The sequence below is a fragment of the Hippopotamus amphibius genome, chromosome 4 (genome assembly GCF_030028045.1).
Source record: "Hippopotamus amphibius kiboko isolate mHipAmp2 chromosome 4, mHipAmp2.hap2, whole genome shotgun sequence".
Taxonomy (NCBI): Eukaryota; Metazoa; Chordata; class Mammalia; order Artiodactyla; family Hippopotamidae; genus Hippopotamus; species Hippopotamus amphibius.
In genome coordinates this window covers 153,553,803-153,575,557 of record NC_080189.1, presented here as the reverse complement: position 1 = coordinate 153,575,557, position 21,755 = coordinate 153,553,803, and the positions used below count along the sequence as shown (strand labels likewise).

At 39.5% G+C, this 21,755-nt stretch overlaps 1 protein-coding gene across 1 annotated transcript in view; it reads right to left on the bottom strand.

The window, feature by feature from the left end:
* The window catches only part of GARIN2 (golgi associated RAB2 interactor family member 2), a 28,769-nt gene extending 8,830 nt beyond the window's left edge, over nt 1–19,939 (bottom strand). The window contains exons 1-6 of the mRNA XM_057733268.1: nt 19,930–19,939; nt 19,081–19,256; nt 16,364–16,563; nt 15,133–15,667; nt 12,281–12,528; nt 276–304 (exon numbers count right to left, since the gene is read on the bottom strand). Of these exons, the coding sequence (XP_057589251.1) occupies nt 276–304; nt 12,281–12,528; nt 15,133–15,667; nt 16,364–16,563; nt 19,081–19,256; nt 19,930–19,939 (1,198 nt within the window). The remainder of the gene's footprint in view (nt 1–275; nt 305–12,280; nt 12,529–15,132; nt 15,668–16,363; nt 16,564–19,080; nt 19,257–19,929) is intronic.
* Between the last annotated feature and the right edge of the window lie 1,816 nt (nt 19,940–21,755).

The window sequence follows — 21,755 nt, the reverse complement described above, 5'->3', positions numbered from 1 at the left end:
GGTTTACATCCAATAGGTTTGAGATTCAGGGAACTAGGGGACTCTGTCAGCACAGAAGAAAGCACAGGGATGCCTCCCACTACAGATAGCATGAGTAGAGTATTTGAGGAAGTTTCTGCAGGATAGGGCTTTCGGAATGGAGCAAAGGCAGGAAAGGGAGTGCATGAAAACATCTAGCTGAGTTCCTTTTGCTCTTAACTACTCTGTTCTAGGACCCAGAGGTGACTGTTTGATACCAGGGATCACAAAGAAATGTAGTGGAATTTGTTCCATACCTGAAGTGTCTGAATCAGTTCTCCTGCTCCTGTAAAAATAAACAGCACATTTCAAAGTTTTGCCAGTATAACCACAAATATTTAGAAAAGAATTACTAGGGATGAGATAACCAGCCATTCTCTAAGTACTTTGTAGGTATTAATGAAACATATTCAGTAAGCCAAGGATATTCTTCATTATAATACATTTTAGAGTAAAATTACCAAAATTTCTGTAACATGCAAGCTATCCAACCTGTAAAAGCTATAAAAGGGACTTGTATGTAATTACATATAGTCTATTTTTATTGGAACTATCACCTGTCAGTCAATGAGGCTGTGAGCATCCCTATCCTGCAACTGCTCCAGCCTCTGAAAACTCCTTTGGGATTGAGACTGAAAGAAGCTAACTGCTGCTGCTCAGAGGCTTCTGTAAACAGAGTCAGTTGTGTTGGGAATACAGGCTCTCATAGACATGTGGGGTACATTCTGGAATGAATGGGTGCCCAGGGTTACAGTTGCCCACTTCTGCTAGCTCTTCATCACAGTCTCCATGGCCCTCATGGGAATATTGTAGATGAATAACATACCCAATTATTTGTCCAAGCTATTACATTTCTTACAGTTTAGTGGATAAATAGGAGACTAGCTGTCAGTTTTTCCGACTATTTCACTTTCAGAGATGTCTTTGGATAAAGAAGTTTGTTTTCTGCATGCCTGATTTTTAAAATTAATATCAATAATTAAAGTACTTATTTTTTTAACCTCATTGACTTGCTAAAATATAAACTTGTCAGTTAATTTCCACCAAATCTTTGTTTCTTAGCTACATTTCAATAACTAGTTTGGAAGTATTTCTGTTTGAGTAAAAGGGTTTGGGAAGAATAATTATCCTTAGATAATATCTTCCCAGATAAATGTACAAAGACATAATTCTGATGCATTTAAGGGATCTGGCAAATCCATGTAGTTAAAGTTCTACAATGGATCTTTACAAAGTAAAGGTTAAATTAGTAATTTTCTGAGAAGTTTGCAAATAAGTACTCATGTAGCCTTTACCAAATAAGTCTGATGATTCAAATAAGGTTGATGGTTTGCAAGGCAGAAATAGAGACACAGATGTAGGTAACAAACATATGGGCACCAAGTGGGGAAAGCAGGGAGGGTTGGGGGGGCATGAATTGGGAGATTGGGATACCAAATAGTACAGTCCAAATATATGCAGTTTATTGTATGTTAACTGTATCTCAATAGAAGTTTAAAAAAAAAAAGGTTGAGTTTAACAATAAAAGTTTTCAAGAGAAATATCACTAGAGAACGGACTTGAGGACATGGGGGCTGAGGGTGTAGGGGTGGCGGGGAGCGAAGGGGAAGCTGGGACAAAGTAAGAGAGTGGCATTGACATATATACACTATCAAATGTAAAACAGATAGCTAGTGGGAAGCTGCTGCATAACACAGGGAGATCAACTCAATGTTGGGTGATGACTTAGAAGGCTGGGATAGGGAGGGTGGGAAGGAGTCATGGAAGGGAGGGGATATGGAGATATATGTATAAATACAGCTGATTCACTTTGTTGCGCAGCAAAAACTGGCACAACAGTGTAAAGCAATTATACCCCAAATAAAGAGCTTTAAAAAAGAAAGAAAGAAAAAAAATACCAAAAAAAAAAAAGAGAGAGAGAGAGAGAGAAATATCAAGTATGTGTTCTTTAAAAAAAATAGGTGCAAATTAAAATAAGGTCTGCTATTATCCTCTTTAAAACAAAGGGAAGCGTCACAGTAGCACTATTGCCAAGGTATGAGGAGGAATATAAATGCTTTATAAAGTAAATCCTTCACTTCTAAAGCACCTAAAGTGACATTATAGAAGTCTCCACAGTCTTTTACTCATCTAGATTTAAATTGCTCAATTTACATATTAAAGACCAATGAATCTGAGGGCAAAATATTCGACAAGGTCATCATTGTTTAATTTTTTTTTCACTGTTCCAAAGTACACGGTTAGAAAGTGTCACTGAAATCCAAGGTCTTGGAGAAGAAAAATGTATACTAGAATTTTTAAAAAATCTTTATTGGAGTATAATCGCTTTACAGTATTGTGTTAGTTTCTGCTGTACAACAAAGTGAATCAGCTATATGTATACATATATTCCCACATCCCCTCCCTCTTGAGCCTCCCTCCCACCCTCCCTATCCCACCCCCTTAGGTCTTCACAAAGCATCAAGCTGATTTCCCTGTGCTCTGTAGCAGCTTCCCACACTCTCAGAGTATCTTGACTTAGTCCTACAAATGTCCCAGGATTAAGCATCAGTGAATCCCTTCTGTTCTTTGATTTTATTACATCTTTCATTTATACTGAACATTCTCAAATTAGGCTCTATCACTTTGATGTACCTCAAAAACTGGCACAACACTGTAAAGCAATTATATTCCAATAAAGAGCTTTAAAAAAAATTAAGCTCTAGCTAGTAATTATGTTCCTGATGTAAACAGGCAATAAAATATAATCTATGCTTGATTCAATTGGACTTAAGAGGATTAGTTGGAACGAAAATTTGTTTTTTGCTTTGTTTTTATTTATTTCTTTCTCTATGGTAGACTCAGCAGATAAATGACACAGGAAGCTGAGAGACTGAAGGGCAGGGCCTGGAAGAATTTAGGATTTGCTAACCAAGATCCTTTTTAATCTTTAAAATTCTAAGATTTTTGCAATTTATATAGGCATGCATTTTCTCATCATTTCTAATAGTGATTATAATAGTGAGACTAACAAAACTTCACACCTGTAGATCATTTTTCAACCTAAAAACTTAAGTTATCCTTATAATTTTTAATATTTTAAAAAGCTGCTAAAAGCTAATCTAATGCTCAGAGGACTTTTAGGGTAGTGAGACTATTCTGTATGTAACAGTGGATATATGTCAGTATGCATGTGTCAAAACCCACAAAACTACAACACAAAGAGTGAACCTTAAACTAGGGACTGTAGTTAATAATAATGTAACAATGTTCATTAATTGTAACAAATGTACCACACTAATGCAGATGTTAATAATAGGGAAAACTGGGGGTGAGGAGAGGGTGAGGAGGTAGCAGTGTGGTGGGTATATGGGGCTGTATGTGCTATCTGCTCAATTATTCTGTAAATCTGAAACCGTACTTTAAAAAAGCTTATTATTTTTTGTTTGTTTTTAAAGGCAGTAAAAGTTAATTCAGTGCTTCAGGGCATCTAGTACTTGCAAAAGGGCAAGGAAAGAAGAAATCGAAATGATTTAAACAGTTAATCTTGTTTGATTTTTACTTGTGTGTTTCTGAAGCCTTAGACAAGGGTGGGACAGAATTTGAGACACAATGAATGAAATAAAGCAGAAGAAGATGTCAGAATGATCAGACCTGATTAATTATCATTTAGGACAAATTGCTAGATTGTATGAATTCATTTTTATCTTGTTTGTGTTTTAGAAATCTTATTCTTTTCTATGAAAGTCATACTCATACATAGCAAAAGGTACATTTTCTATTGAGTGGTACCTGCTTCTATACCTTTGCCTCTTACATTCCTTTGTCTTTCTCTCACTACTTCTTTTTTTTTAAATTAATTAACTAATTAATTTATTGGCTGCATTGGGTCTTCGTTGCTGCACACAGGATTTCTCTAGTTGCAGAAGATGGGGCTAGTCTTCATTGCTGTTCGCAGGCTTCTCCTTGAGGTGGCTTCTTTTGTTGCGGAGCATGGGCTGTAGGCATGCAGGCTTCAGTAGTTGTGGCTTGCAGGCTCTAGAGTGCAGGCTCAGTAGTTGTGATGCATGGGCTTAGTTGCTCTGCAGCACATGGGATCTTCCCGGCCCAGAGATCAAACCCATGTCCCCTGCACCGGCAGGCAGATTCTTAACCACTGTCCCACCAGGGAAGTCCTCTCACTATTTCTGACTGATGATTACTTTTTAAATTTCCCTTCCTTCTTTCTCCTCTAACACATCAGACTTCCAGTAGTCCTCCTGGTCATTATTTAGTTCCACTGAAAGAACTCATTGTTACCATCAAGAAATAATCAGTGTTCTGGGGGGAAATTTCTCTATTTCAGCTACTTCTCTACCCTCAAGCTGGAGCAGGAAAGTTTCTTCCATCCAGAAAAAAAAAAAAAGAGAGAGAGAGAGAGAAAGAGAAAAGCATTCCATCTGAAAGCAGCAGAATACACATTCTTTTTAAGTGTGCATGGAACATTCTCCAGGGTAGATCACCTGCTGGGTCTCAAAGCAAGCCTCCTAACTTAAGAAATTTGAAATCATATCAAGCATCTTTTGTGACCACAATGCTATGAGCTTAGATATCAACTAGAATGAAAAAAAAATGCAAAAAAACCAAACAAATATGTGGAGGCTAAACAATATTCTACTGAGCAACCAATGGATCACTGAAGAAATCGAAGAGGAAATAAAAAATACCTAGAGACAAATGAAAATGAAAATGTGTTAATCTAAAACCTATGGGATGCAGCAAAAGCAGTTCTAAGAGGCAAGATTATAGCAATATATCTTACTTGAGGAAACAAGAAAAATCTCAAATAACAACCTAACCTTATACTTGAAACAACTAGAGAAAGAAGAAGAAACAAAACCAAAAGTTAGTAGAAGGAAAGAAATCACAAAGAGCAGAGCAGAAATAAATGAAAGAGAGACAAAGAAAACAATAGCAAAGGTCAATGAAACTAAAATCTGGTTCTTTGAAAGGATAAACAAAATTGATAAACTTTTAGCTAGATTCATCAGGAAAAAAGGGAGAGGGCTCTAATCAATAAAAAAAGAATTGAAAAAGAAGTTACAACTGATACCACAGGAAAACAGAGGATTGTAAGAGACTACTCCAGTAAACTATATGCCAAAAAAATGGACAACCTAGAAGAAATGGACAAATTCTTAAAAAGGTACAATCTCCCAAGACTGAACCAGGAAGAAATGGAAAATATGAACAGACAAATCACAAGTACTGACATTGAATCTGTGATTTAAAAACTCCCAACACAGCAAGAATCTCATTCAGATTCAATGGATAAATCAAAAGCTTTACAAACAAGCAAAAGTTAAGAGAATTCAGCACCACCAAAACAGCCTTACAACAATTGCTTAGGGAACTTTTCTAAGTAGGAAACACAAGAGAAGGAAAAGACCTACAAAAACAAACCCAAAACAATTAAGAAAATGGTAAAAGGAACACACATGTCAATAATCACCTGAAATGTAAATGGATTAAACGCTCCAACCAAAAGACACGGACTGGCTGAAAGGATACAAAAACAAGACCCTTCTATATGCTGCCTACAAGAAACCCACTTTAGACCAAGGGACACATAGAGCCTGAAAGTAAAGGGATGGAAAAAGATATTCCATGCAAATGGAGGTCAAAAGAAAGCTGGAGTAGCAATACTCATATCAGACAAATTAGACTTTAAAGTAAAGAATATTACAAGAGACAAGGAAGGACACTCCATAATGATCAAGGGATCCATCCAAGAAGAACATATCACAATGGTAAATATCTATGCCCCCAACATAGGAGCACCTCAACACATAAGGCAAATGCTAAGAGCCATAAAAGGAGAATTTGACAGTAACACAATAATAGTGGGAGACTTGAACACTCCACTTACATCAATGGACAGATCATCCAAACAGAAAATAAGTAAGGACACACAAGCTTTAAATGACCATCCCAACTTAATTGATACTAATAGGACATCCCATCCAAAAACTACAGAATACACTTTCTTCTCAAGTCCACATGGAACATTTTCCAGGATAGATCACATCTTGGGTCACAAATCAAGCCTCGGTAAATTCAAGAAAATTGAAATCATATCAAGCATCTTCTCTGACCACAACACCATGAGACTAGATATCAATTACAGGAAAAAAACTGTAAAAAATACAAACACATGGAGGCTAAACAATATGCTATTAAACAACCAAGAAATCACTAAAGAAATCAAAGAGGAAATCAAAAAATATCTAGAAACAAATGACAATGAAAACACAACAACCCAAAACCTATGGGACGCAGCAAAAGCAGTTCTAAGAGGGAATTTTATAGCAATACAGTCCTACCTCAAGAAACAAGAAAAATATTGAATAAACAACCTAACCTTACACCTAAAACAATTAGAGAAAGAAGAACAAAAAAAACCCCAAAGCGAGCACAAGGAAAGAAATCGTAAAGATCAGAGCAGAAATAAATGAAAAAGAAAGGAAGGAAACAATAGCAAAGATCAATGAAACTAAAAGCTGGTTCTTTGAGAAGATAAACAAAATTAATAAACCATTAGCCAGACTCATCATTAAAAAAAAGAAGAAACAAATCAACAGAATTAGAAATGAAAAAGGAGAAGTAACAACTGACATCGCAGAAATACAAAAGATCATGAGAGACTACTACAAGCAACTATATGCCAATCAATTGGATAACCTGGAAGAAATGGATACATTCTTAGAAAAATACAATCTTCCAAGACTGAGCCAGGAAGAAATAGAACATAGGAACAGACCAATCACAAGTACGGAAATTGAGACTGTGGTTAAAAATCTCCCAACACACAAAAGCCCAGGGCCAGATGGCTTCACAGGCAAATTCTATCAAACATTTTGAGAAGAGCTAACACCTATCCTTCTCAAACTCTTCCAAAATATAGCAGAAGGAGGAATACTCCCAAACTCATTCTACGAGGCCACCATCACCCTGACCAAAACCAGGCAAAGATGTCACAAAAAAAGAAAATTACAGGCCAATATCATTGATGAATATAGATGCAAAAATCCTCAACAAAATACTAGCTAACAGAATCCAACAGTACACTGAAAAGATCATACACCATGATCAAGTGGGGTTTATCCCTGGGATGCAAGAATTCTTTAATATACGCAAATCAATCAATGTGATACATCATATCAACAAACTGAAGGATAAAAACCATATGATCATCTCAATAGATGCGGAAAAAGCTTTTGACAAAATTCAACATCCATTGATGATAAAAACTCTCCAGAAAATGGGCACAGAGGGAAATTACCTCAACGTAATAAAAGCTGTATATGAGAAACCAAAAGCCAACATCGTTCTAAATGGTGAAAAACTGAAAGCATTCCCGCTAAGATCAGGAACAAGACAAGGGTGTCCACTCTCACCATGATTATTCAACATAGTTTTGGAAGTGTTAGCCACAGCAATCAGAGAAGAAAACGAAATGAAAGGAATCCAAATTGGAAAAGAAGTAAAATTGTCACTCTTTGCAGATGACATGATATTATACATAGGAAACCCTAAAGATTCTACCAGAAAACTGCTAGCACTAACTGATGAGTTTAGTAAAGTAGCAGGATACAAAATTAATGCACAGAAATCTCTTGCATTCCTATGCACTAACAATGGAAGAGCAGAAAGAGAAATTAAGGAAACTCTCCCATTCACCATTGCAACAAAAAGAATAAAATACCTAGGAATAAACCTTCCTAAGGAGGCAAAAGACCTGTATACAGAAAACTATAAGACACTAACGAGAGAAATCAAAGATGACACAGATGGAGAGACATACCATGTTCTTAGATTGGACGAATCAACACTGTGAAAATGACTGTACTACCCAAAGCAATTTACAGATTCAACACAATCCCTATCAAATTACCAACGGCATTTTTCACAGAACTAGAACAAGAAATCTTACGATTTGTATGGAAATGCAGAAGGTCGTGAATAGCCAAAGCAATCTTGAGAAGGAAAAATGGAGTTGGTGGAATTAGGCTTCCTGACTTCAAACTATACTACAAGGCCACAGTGATCAAGACAGTATGGTACTGGCACAAAAATAGAAAGGAAGATCAATGGAACAGAAGAGAGAAACAAGATGTAAACCCAAGCATATATGGGCACCTTATCTTTGAGAAAGGAGGCAAGAATATACAATGGAAAAAAGACAGCCTCTTCAATAAGTGGTGCTGGGAAAACTGGACAGCAACATGTAAAAGAATGACATTAGAACACACACAAATAAACTCAACATGGATTAAAGACCTAAATGTAACACCAGACACTATAAAACTCTTCGAGGAAAACATAGGCAGAACACTCTATGGCATCCATCAAAGCAAGATCCTTTCTGACCCACCTCCTAGAATCATGGAAAGAAAATCAAGAAGAAACAAATGGGACCTCATGAAACTTAAAAGCTTTTGCACAGTGAAAGAAACCATAAACAAGACAAGAAAACAACCCTCAGAATGGGAGAAAATACTTGCCAACGAAGCAATGGACAAAGGATTAATCTCCAAAATATATAAGCAGCTCAATACCAAAAAAGCAAATAACCCAACCCACAAATGGGCAGAAGACCTAAATAGACATTTCTCCAAAGAAGACATACAGATGGCCAACAAACACATGAAAAGATGCTCAACATCGCTAATCATTAGAGAAATGCAAGTCAAAGCCACAATGAGGTATCACCTCACACTGGTCCGAATGGCCATCATCAAAAAATCTAGAAACAATAAATGTTGGAGAGGGTGTGGAGAAAAGGGAAATCTCCTGCACTGTTGGTGGGAATGTAAGCTGGTACAGCCACTATGGAAAACAGTTTGGAGGTTCCTTAAAAACTAAAAACAGAACTACCATATGATCCAGTAATCCCACTACTGGGCATATACCCAGAGAGAACCATAATCCCAAAAGAAACATATACCATAATGTTTACTGCAGCACTATTTACAATAGCCAGGACATGGAAGCACCCTAAATGCCCATCAACAGATGAATGGATAAAGAAGCTGTGGCACGTATATACAATGGAATATTACTCAGCCATACAAAGGAATGAAATGGAACTATATGTAATGAGGTGGATAGACCTAGAGTCTGTCATACAGAGTGAAATAAGCCAGAAAGATAAAAACAAATACCATATGCTAACTAATATATATGGAATCTAAAAAAAAATGGTACTGATGAACCCAGTGACAGGGCAAGAATAAGGATGCAGATGCAGAGAATGGACTAGAGGACTGGGGGTTGGGGGACAGGGGTGAAGGGGAAGTAGGGACGAAGTGAGAGAGTAGCTTAGACATATATACACTACCAACTGTAAAATAGATAGCTAGTGGGAAGTTGCTGTGTAACCAAGGGATATCAGCTTGATGATGGGTGATTCCTTGGAAAGCCAGGACAGGGAGGGTGGAAGGGAGTCACGGGAGGGAGGGGATATGAGGATATATGTATAAATACAGCTGATTCACTTTGGTGTACCTCAAAAGCTGGTACAAGAGTGTAAAGCAATTATATTCCAAAAAAGAGCTTAAAAAAAAAAAAAAACAACTCCCAACAAACAAAAATCCAGGACCAGGTGGCTTCATAGGTGAATGCTATCAAACATTTAGAGAAGAGTTAACACCTGTCCTTTTAAAACTGTTCTGAAAAATTGGAGAGGAAGAAACACTCCCAAACTCATTCTATGAGGCCACCATCTTCTGATACCAAAACCAGACAAAGGTACCATAAAAAAAATTACAGGCCAATATCACTGATAAACATAGATGTGAAAATCCTCAGCAAAGTACTAGCAAATGGAATCCAACACAACATTAAAATGATCTTACACCATGATCAAGTAGGATTATCCCAGGGATGCAAGGATTTTTCAATATTCTCAAATCGATCAGTGTGATACACACAGTAAGAAACTGAAGTATAAAACCCAAAAGATCATCTCAATAGATGCAGAAAAAGCTTTTGACAAAATTCAACACACATTTATGATAAAAAAAAAAAAACTCTCCAGAAAGTGGGCATAGAGGGAATCTACCTCAACATAAGAGAGGCCATATATGACAGACCCACAGCTAACATCATTCTCAGTGGCGAAAACCTGAAAGCTTTTCCTCTCAGATCAGGAACAAGACGAGGATGTCCACTTTTGCCACTTGTAGTCAACAAAGTTTTGGAAGTCCTAGCAATGGCAATCAGAGAAGAGGAAGAAATGAATTGTTCATAATATTTATTAATCCAAATTTCTGAGCCCTTGGTCATATAGGAAAAATTTCTGAAGAAGCTTCCTTCGAGTTTGAGCTGATAGTTCTTCCCACGGCTATGAAGGGGAATCCTCATTTTGGCTCTGGGGCCTTCGGAGAAGCCCTCACAAGAGAGGAATCCTTGCTCAGCCCTACTTTGTAGCTAGGACTGGCTTCTCATAAGGCAGCAGTTCTCAAACCTGATTGTACATTAGAACCACTTGGAGGCTTATGACAACACAAAATGCTGAGCCCATCCCAGAGCTGATGATTCAGCAGGGTAGGGGTAGGCCTGAGAAGTTACAACATCAACTGGCTCCCAGGTGACGCTGCTGACCAGCCACACATTAAGAACCACGAGTATAGAAATCCTAGATAGGACACGATACTTTGCTTAAGCAGACAACCGAAAGTATTGAATTCACAATCAAGATCTACCAACAATCTTGAATGCACTGGCACTAGGATGTAGAGGTTCTAGAACTGCGAGAAATGTGGCTGCCCAGATATTACTCTGACTTCAAGATTTGTGAACCTTTAAGGGTCATCCATATTCCTTTGCTTCCCTGGACCCCTACTTAGTTGGGAAAGAAGGTTAAAATGGAAGACAGTTTTGGACACTTAACCCTCAGTCGATTAAGATAAATATATATATATATACAGACAGACATATATATACACACACATATACATATTTTGGGGGGTATAGTTGCTTTACAATGTTGTGTTAAGATATATATACATATTTTGACAGAATAGCCAACTTTCTTTTATCTACACTGTTGGAGATGAATTAATAGTAACAATAATGATGGTTTACTGATCACCTAACATCTAACTGTTATGCAGTCAGCTTGGAACTCTATTCCCCCAGAGCTCCACCCTTCCTTCAGATCCCTGCCCTTCCTCAGAGAAGCAGTCCCTGACCATTTACATAAAATATCCCTACTCCCTCCTCAAATCCTTGTTACTTTTTGTTTTCTCATAGCACATTCCAGCTGGCATAATACACTTTATTTGATTGTTATCTCTACCCTCCACTAGAATGAAACACTCCATGACATGTTTTCACTGCTGTATGCCCAGTCTCTAGCATATAGATGGTGCTCAGTAAATATTATTGAATGAACGAATCAAACTTTTAAAAAATTATTTCCCTGTTTTCCCCTGTTCCTTTTCATATTTAAAAAGAACTTTATGTCTATAATTCATGATGGTCCTCATTTTCATTCTTGCTAACACAGCATTTAGATCTCTATATTTTTCTCTGGTTTCCTGTTAGCTGTTATTCTAGAATGATCATATTAACTTTTATCTTTATAATACCATGGTGTCTCTCACATTCATCTTGCAATTGGGTATTACAATTATAAAAATAGTCTTTCAGATTATTAAGTTATTGATTGGAAATGTATAAAAATGTAAGGGATATATAGAGAAGAAACTTGAGGATGGAAGATGCCTTAGAGGACTGGGGCAGGGAGGGTGGGGGGGAATCGAGGGGGGGGGTGTCAAGGAAGGGAGGGAATATGGGGATATGTGTATAAAAACAGTTGATTGAACCTGGTGTACCCCCCAAAAAATAAAATAAAATAATAAAAAAAAAAAAAAAAAGAAAATATAGAGAAGTGTAAAGATAAAAGTACCTATAATTACTCTAGAGATCAATGACCCTAACTCCAAAATATGAACACTGTGATTCTATTCTATTTCCTTCAGCACACACCATTGACACCAGGCAGATAGCCCAGGATGCCAACTGAATGGTGTGAGAAATTGGTGTGAAAATAAAAATTAGACAAGGTTGAACCAAATGTGGATAATTGAGTTGACTATGTATGTCATCATTCAGTTACATTGTATGTACGTCTGAGAATCTTCAGTAACAAATGCCCGAGTTGCAGGGACTTTAAAGCATGCACTTATTTACATATGTCATGTCTTAGCATCACTTGTCATTTCCCTGCCTCACATACCTGGATTCTTCGGCCTTGAGAGCCGTGCTTTTAGAGTCAGTTGTCCTTATTTCAGAGGGTCTATTGCTAACCTCTTTGGATTTATTTGTCTCATCTTCTTCTGCAGTCAAGGTAGATTGAAAGCATCTTTCACCTTCGAAAGTCAGCGTTAGGTTTGAGATGGTGACATGTTTCGAGGATTCTCTAAACTCATTCTTACTTTTTGTATCTCGTAGACACCCAGACTTCAGAATGTTTTCCATTTTTTCCTTTGAAAATAATAAGCAGCAGCCAATCAGGTAACAGAAGAGCATCATACAGAAACAGATTACTTATGGAGCAGTAATCATTTCATTCGTATTTACTGAGTGCCCTTGAGTGCGCAGGCGCAATGATGAGGGGGCGAGGCTTGGTGTTAGCCACTGAGAGAAGAGCCCAGGCGGGCGCTGGAGGCTGGCAGCATAGGGACCTGACACAGCACATACTAAAACTCATGTGGTCAGGTACACCAAAGTCACCTCACACAAGAAAATTAGTACTCAATTACAGGACTTCCTTTCCCTGAATTGGCAGGGAAAGGGAAGTTTTCTAGAATTGCCTTGCCACTTGCTCCCCAATCCAAGCTTGCTCTTGATTTAAGAGCATCTAATGGGTGACAGGAGTTGGAGGTTCATAATAATACTAAAGAGTTTGTTTTTCAAAAGACTTAGAATCTAAAACTTAGTACCCAAAAATCTCTCCAGTTCTCCTAATGTCCTTTGTTAATGTACCACCTCTCCGTTTTTCCCAACCCTCCTCAGAATCTCTCTCTCAGGCCTCAGAGCAATAGATCAGCTGGTCACAAAGACTCTGTCTCTCTGATGTCCCTCATATCTGCACCTTCTTCCTCCCTTTGTCTTTACCTAATCCCTTACCTCTATGACCATTCCTTGAAAATAATGCAATAACCTTCTTTAAAGCTAAAACATTTTTTTCTGACAATGAAAGTAATAAATATTTATATATTTTAGAATATTTATAATATCTTATAGTATTCATAGAATATTTAGAAAATTCTAAAAGATATAAAGTTAGAGGGAGAAAACTATTGCTGGCCTGATGCCACAGGCCAGAAATAACTACTGTGGCACATTTCATTCTGATCTTTTTGTCCATTTATTTATTTTGAATGTATCTGCTTTGCGATCATATTGCAGTTCTATATCCCACATTTTTCACTTAATGATTTATTATAAAAATTTCCCCATGTTATTAAAAACCATGTAAAGCTGCTTAAATTTTTCTAATTAAAAATTATTTTTATTGTAGGAAGCAGAAAATTCATAAACATATAAAGAAGAAAATATCAATTGCTTATAAACCTACAATCTAGAAATAAACTATTAACAATATCTTTCCCCCTCCTGTTGTCTGTGTGTCTACATGCATTTTTATGTAATAAGGATCATATTCTTTACTTCATTTTTCACTCAGCTTTACATCACAAACATTTTTCCAAAGTAAAGAAAAATTCTCCAACAATTTTAACAGCTACGGAATAGTCGTTTGTTTAACAAGTATGTACTGAGTGACTAGGCTCTTGCCAGTCACAATGGTTGCTCCTGAATGAGATAAACGTGGCACCTGCCCTTCGTGGATTTAAGTTCATCTAGCCATTCCTCTGTGGTGGACATTTAGGTTACTTCTGTATCTTCATTATTTCATTTTTATAAACATGGCATGGATGCGGTATTAACATCTTTATAGCTAAATCCTCATTCCTATTGATGATTAACTCCTTAAGAAAGATTCTTAAAAGTGGAATCACTGAGTCAAAGGGTGTCAACATTTCTAGGTTCTTGACTCATAATGGTTTCAAGAAAGTTTGTTCCAATTCTCACTTTACCATGAATCCTTACAAATTCCAAGGTGACCCCACCCTTACTAACACTGACTGCTTTTATTCTTTTAATTATCAGTTTTATAGGTGAAATTTTTTTCAAGTTTGCATTTCTTGGATTACTAATGAGGTTAAACTTTTCCACTAAATTTATTAGCTAGTGGTTTCTTCTTCTGGAGATGTCCATTTTTGCCCTCTGCCATTTTTCATCGTGGGCCCCGCAGAGGTTTCTCAGCAGCAGTCTGCACACTGATCTCTTTACCTACAATCCATCCCGCCATCAGACTTAATCTTTTAAAAATAGAGCTCCTTCACTCCCTTACACAGAGATTTTGTGGCTAAGGTTTGCCCAGAGACTGAGTCTACACTTCTTATTTTGGCATTCAAGGTTTGCAAGCAACTTTCCAATCCTATATCCTACTATTTTCCACATATATTATGCTCCAGCCAAACTGATCTATCCTTGTATGTGGCTCTGTGTTTTTCTACTTCCTGGCTCTTTCTAAAGCTCCTCACTTTGCGTATTTTATTTTCTTATTTCCACCCTCACTTTTACATACTGAAATTTCACCCCATGCTTCAGTATACTTCGTAATTTTGTGTACATTTAAACCTTGATATAGCCCTTACATGATATTCACATCCTCATTTGAGAGATGAGGAAACAGGCTCATTCAGGGTCAGTGACTTGGCCAAACTAATATGCATCAGGTCCAGGTTCCAACCCAGGGCTTCTGACTCTGATACCAAAGTCTATCTAACCCACCATAGCTTTCTGATACAAGGTAAAGTTTTATGGTATGGACGGTCACTGCCTATTTCAGGGGACATCTTACAACTCTTTTACACCAGGGTTCAGGGATCAGATCTCATTATTAATATTAGGTTACTCAGAGTAAGTTCCATAGCATTTCGATAATCGATGTCAGGTAGCTTACCAAAGAGAGTGATAGAAAGTGATTATTAGAGAATGAAAGTCTTCCATGTCACATACCTTTTCCTCTCGCTTGGCCCTGAGTATGTCATCGTTTTCAAACACCACTGTGACCCCTGAGCCCACTGTGACATCACAGACATCTGTGACTTCTATGACTTCTGTGACAATTTTTATATCTGGGGCCTCGGTGACCTCATTTTCTGGAATATCCGTGACGTCGGTGACATCGGTGATGTCTGTGAATTCTGAGAAATCAATGCTTTCTATGTTATTGATGGGGTCTGAACATGTGTACAGGTGTGAGGTCTGTACAGCTGTGAAGGCTGCAATATCCATGATGTCCACTGAGCCTGTGATATCTGTGCTATTTGTGATTTTCGAGAGGCTGGAGACTTCCGACACTTTGGAAGCTTTGGCTTTCTCCTCTTTCAAGAGGGAGATGAGTTCCACCCACTGAGAGAATAGGGAGTCTTGTCTGCACGGAGGGGTGCAGAGCTGTAGGTAGTAGGCTCGGCCACTCACCAGCTTTACTTTGATGCGCATATTCTCAGCGTCATGCACAGAGAGAGTCACAAACTGCAGAGGAAGAAACCTGCAGACAGATGCAAACATTATCTGGAGGCCTGACTGGAAACTATCACAAGGCCTTTCCTTTATCGTAGAAGTTTGTGGACTGAGGCTCAGGACAATAGGTGTGCCTCTCTGACAGGCCTGGGGAGGGGCAGGCATGGGTTGGGGCAGAACCTTCTGTGACCAGATGTTCCCAGGTCTGATTCTTAGCTTGTGAGGCTCAAAACATGTAATCAGGTTCCTGAGGGCCATCTCACCTGAATCATAATCCCAAGACTATCAACTAGAGCATCAACTATTTATTAGTTATGTAGGAGAAGTTGTCCCATTTAGTTAATCCTGCAAGGTTGAGACTGAGAGAAGTTAGTGATTTGCTGTGGGTGCTACAGCAAGTTGGTGGCTTGAGACAAGACCAGAGCTAATTCTGATGGAAGTTGGAAGGGGGGTGGGGTGGGGCATGTTCTAAAGAGGCATTTTATTATGAGCCTTCAGTTCCTGTTACTTAGGTTTAATTTTTTTGAGAAGTGAACCACCTGTTTGACCGCCAGGTTGTCAAACCATCTCCCCAGACTTTAAGGATGCGACTCTGTCATCTGCAGTCAGGAGCACAAATGAGGTGCTCCCTCGGAGCACTTGTCATCTGTGTTTCTATTCTCATTTCCTCACAGGTAAAGCACATTTTCTTAGAGGTCTGTATCCTCTTCCCTTTGTAACTTACCTGGTGAGCACCAGATTCTCTGGAGAAGGAGATGTCAAGAGACTTTTAAACAGGGGTTCTGAATCTTTCTGGGCAGCGGGTGTCAGATGTGCCAGCAGCATCACGTTGGGGGTCTTGAGGGTGGGACTGGAAGAACAGATGCCTACAGTCACCCAGTTGGCTCGGTTGTGAAGGTAAATGGATTCACCTCTCCTGTTGACCTGAGGCAGAGAACAGGAAGAGAAGTTTTCTGATAAAGTGTGTGGTCCCGACAACCTTGCTTACCCAAGCAGTAGAGGAATAAAGGAGAAAGGAACCATGATGCCTTTGTTCATGTCAATGCTTGGAGACATCACAGTGAACAGACAGACCCAGTCCCTGACCCCTGGGGTCCACTGGGGAAGGCGAACATCAAACAAGTATGTCATTAAGTGTTGCTGTGAGTGTTACTGAGTAGAAGTTTAGGGTGCTGTGCTGTGGGGCACATCACAGAAAACTTGGGGGGAGGAAGCCAGTGGTGTGCTGGTAAGTGTGTAACTGCTGTCTCTCAAAAGATACTCATAAGTTTATTATAAATTTCACCGGTATAAAAGATGAGCAGCACACAATTTACAGACAATGACATACTATACTCCTCATGTTAAATCCATACAGACAATTGATTCTCCCAGAAGTCAAACTCTTGTATCCATAAGCTCAAGATAAAAGTAAAATGTAGTAATACAATAGGAATGATGAGTTCTGAGTATTTGTTGCCTTTGTTTTGAATATAGTTTTATTTGTAAGTTTATATAATTTAATTCTTAATGATGGCTGTGTTTAACAACTGACTTGTAAACTTCCTGAACACTTACCAGTCGGTCAGCTCCAGCACACCCTGGCCATAGGGTCAGAAAAAACCTTCCCTGAGACAGGACCTCTAGCTGAGACCTGCACAGTGTGGGACACAGACTGGCTGGGTACCCAGGAGCGTCTCTGCCAGGTGGAAGAGAAGGACACTGGAAAGTGGGTGGACAGGGATGTGAAGGAAGCCAGAGAGGGACAACACTTGGTTTCTCAGTTGTACATTAACTGCTTCAAAAAAATAAATCACTTAAAAACAAATATGTTTAGAAAGAGATTGTAGCCTACACCACTGATTACCTACCCAAAGCCATGCTCCTATTCTTCCTGATTACTAGAATTCTGGTTTTGTCCAGTATCCACCCCTCAGGATGGTGCCCCAGGTGAGGAGCTAAACCCTGACCCACCTAAACTGGTCATGGTGACCCTGTCTCCTGGCCAGTGACTGCTTTCGGCAAGGCCTGGTCAGTGAGACACTATTGGGGGCCTCCTGGCAGCTCCGGGAAAGGGTTCTCAGCCCTCACAAACCGTTCAAGCACGAGACGCCTCCCTTCCATTGCTGGCAGCTGTCAGGTCCTATTTGCATGTGATGTCCTAAAGGGAGTGAATTTGAAGGTGACAGAAAAAAAGAGGGAACTCAGGTCCCTGATGACTCCCGTGAGTGAGCTGATGTCCTGTGGCTCTTTCACTCTACTTGACATAATTGTTCTTTTTCACTCACACTTGAGTCAGGAACCTTGGTAAGTTGCTGCCAGAGACATAGCAACCACAAGAGGTTGTGTGTGTTAAAGGGAATAGCTTATCCAGCTATGATATGGGGCCGTGTCTGATTTATAAAATGCTGACTGCCTCCCCCACTGTTCATTAGAGCTTGAAAATGGTTATTTGAAAAAGGTGCAGAAGTGTGAAAAGTAAAATTAAAAGATTATGAGTAGGAAAGAAGCACACAGAAGGTAAAGTATGTCAACTCATACATCACGTATGTTCTGGGGCATGACTTAAACACTAGCGTTCTCCGAGGCGTCACCTCCCTGCCATGGTGCCTAGAGGTGAGGAGGTCTCCTCCCATCAGTGCAGAGAACATGTGTATGTTGTTTTTCCTGTCATCCCTTTACAGAATCAGCCAAGGAGCTGCTCAAATGGGTGTGTTGCATGTTAGACTTGGTCATGACATTTCCATGAAGGTTAAGGGTATGGCCCACACCATTTAACTCATTTCCCAATTTCTTTGTCTAAATTTTCCCCCCAACACCTTGTAGCATACAGAGCTTCCCTGACCAGGGATTGAACCCATGTCCCCTGCAGTGGAAGCACAGACTCTTAACCACTGGACCATCAGGGAAGCCCCTGCCTGAATATTGTAATGTTGAATGTTTAGAGGAAAGTTAGAACTGCTCCCAAACGCATTGAAGTGTAGTTTCATTCACAATGTAGGTACATTTTTAGGAGAAGGAAACTTTTCTCCCTGAGATGATTTGACAATTATATTTTACCTTCAGAACTAAGAACTGAAATACATTTTAATCCCTAGTTGTGTCATAGACGTTATTCTCCTAAATTAAAAAAGGAGTTATCTGAATGCTTTTCTGTGGCAGAATGTTCTAAAAATGACTATAATCTCTTTGTGTAATTTTGGGGAGATAATGATAGAATGACAATTTCCATAGAGTTGGGACAAAATTTTTAAGTAAGAGTTTGTTGGGAAAATTTGAAATGAATTTTCCTTTTATATTATAATTATTTTAGGTTGTTTGAAGTTCCCAAACTGTTCTCTTTAATTGTATCACACATTCCCTTGTCACATTAAAACAATTCTTCCCACCTTTTCCGTTGCCTTTGAGGAAATTAAGTACTGAAGTTATTGGAACTTACGTTAGGGCTCCATTATTATGTACCTGGATAAAATTGCTCTCTAATATGGGAGGAGATACAAAGGGGGCGTACTCTCCTCCGTCCAACATATTCTGAAGCTCTCCTGGGTCCTCGGCGTCTGGGACACAGATGTCCTCATGCTCATCGATCCTTGTGGTAGACTTCCTGTTACTCTTCTTCATTGTGCTTACGTATAAACCTCAGGAGATCCAAGAAACGGAACTACAGTGAACAGAGACAGAGAAAATGTAATATAATAAAGTCGCCTCACTTACTAATTCAACAAACGTGATCAACATGTACGATGTTGCAGGCCCTGCACTGGGCACTGGAGAGCCATGTGAACAAGACTGAGAAGATGCCTGCCCTCATGCAGGCGGCACTCTCTGGGGAAACAGAGTAAGCATGTAGAAGAGAAGATGTTGGGGACTTCCCTGCTGGTGCAGCAGTTGAGACTCCTGGCTTCCAGTGCAGGGGGCCTGGGTTTGGTCCCTGGTCAGGGAACTGGATCCCGCGTGCATGCCGCAGCTAGGTGTTCACATGCCCCGACCAAGGAGCCTGCCTGCCGCAATTAAGACCCGGTGCAAGCAAATAAATTAATTAATTAAATGAATATTTAAAAAAAAGAGGAAATGTTGGATGATAAGGGCTACAAAGACTCTGGATCAGCTCCATGTGATAAAAAGTGTCTGGGGTATGGTGTGGGGCTGGCAGCAGAAATTAATTAGGGTGGTTAAGGGAGGCCTCTCTGCACACATCTCCCTCCCCAAACCATTATTATCCATCTTCTTAATTAACGGTACCTCTATCCTTCCCATCATGCAGGGGTCTCAAGTCCTTTTTTGTAAGTAGGGTATCAAAACCATAGTAACCTGAGACCATCTCTTCCTGACCATTCTCCCGTGACCGAGGCTTAGTGAACAGTGAGTATCTACTAGTCTCTGACAGCTGTGCATCTCCTGCTCTCGCTCTGGCTCTCTCTCCAGAAACTGCTTCAGTAGACAACAGTGGCTCTACATCATTGGATTTCACCTTTCATCTACCAGAAATCACAGAATTCCAAGGGAACAAGGCCCCAAAATGCAATTCTGTTCAAACCTTCAAAGGATCACTCTTCTGTCTTCACAAACTCCATGCCAGTTAGAGGAAGGGTCCTTAATTTGCAAGCGGTAAGTTCTGAATACTTATTTCCACCTCGGTCCTTTCTCAGAGATCCTTCTTTCCCTTTCCCTAGCCAAGCTAGAGGGTAGCAGTGAACATGTCTCATCTCTGTCCCAGCCAGGGCGTGGGGCACAGAGACCACTGCTGTCTGATATCCCATGAGCGCGTGACTCTGGGAGTTCCCGTCAGAACTTCTGCTGGTGACAACACAATGCCTCCCTTCAGCACATCTTACACAGAATATAGGGAAAGTAAAATGAGTCAAGAGAAAGTGAAATAGTCCAGAGGAGCCAAAATATAAAAAGAATGAGACAAAAGGAAAAAAAAAATAGAGAGATAAAATGACAGTCAACTGAAACAGGATGGAAAATAATCAACAAAACTTATTTAGTGCTTACTTTGTGTCAGGGACTATCTCATTTGGTTCTAAAAGCACTATGAAGTAGCATTTTCAGATGCTCATTTTTATACACCATGAGGCTTGGAGAGGGAAAGTTACTTACCCGAGGTCACACAGCTTATAAGTCTCCACACCAGGAATCAGAACCCCATAGTCTGACTAGAGGAGCTTATGCCATGGCCTAAGGTTCAGTCCTGCCTTGAGTGCTTGGAAAGATGGATGTGAGAGTTGGCCAGGGTGAGAGGGGTCAGAATAGGTCAAGACGATGGGAAAGAGGAAAAGGAGGGGAAACCAAGGACAACAGAAGGTGCCTTCACCTTCTTCCCATTCCCTTCCCTTCCTGAACCCATTAGCTGTGACAAAGGGAGGCAGGACTCTGTACTGGGGGAGTGAGGAGCCACAGCTCAGAACACAAGGGAGGCAAGAGGGCATCTACTGCCAGGAGAGGGGTGCAGCCCAGTGTAACAAATCACGGTCAAGCAGCATGAGGAGGGGGTCTGAGAGGGAGAGAGGACGGAGGGAGAGATGGATAACTGGTTCATACAGGGGAATTGATCTAATAAAATAGGAGACCATGAGATTCTACATAAATTGAGAGTTCGAGGAGGAACAGAATACTTACATAGTTCAAAGTACCTCTCACCAACATATTTATCAGTTTCAAAGGGGAGAAAAGTAACTTTACAGTGAAGAAGTCAGGCAGACACCATCTCAATGAAGTGATGAGTGAACACTATCAGTAATGGAAAAAACCAAAATTTCATACCACCTTACAGGATGCAATGAGATGCACTCATCATTCTGTGATATTCCTCCTAAAGATGCATGACCTGAATCCAATGATCAGGAAACATCAGACAGACCCAAATTGAGGGGCATTCTACAAAATAACTGGCATGTGATCTTAAAAAAATGTCAAAGAATGGGCTTCCTAGGTGGCGCAGTGGTTAAGAGTCCACCTGCCAATGCAGAGGACATGGGTTCGATCCCTGCTCCAGGAAGATGCCACATGCCACGGAGCAACTAAGCCCGTGTGCCAAAAAAAAAAAAAATGTCAAAGAAAGAGTATGAAACTGTTCCAGACTGAAGTGGGCTAAAGAGACATGGCAGCAATTCTGAACTGGATGCTTTGGCCAT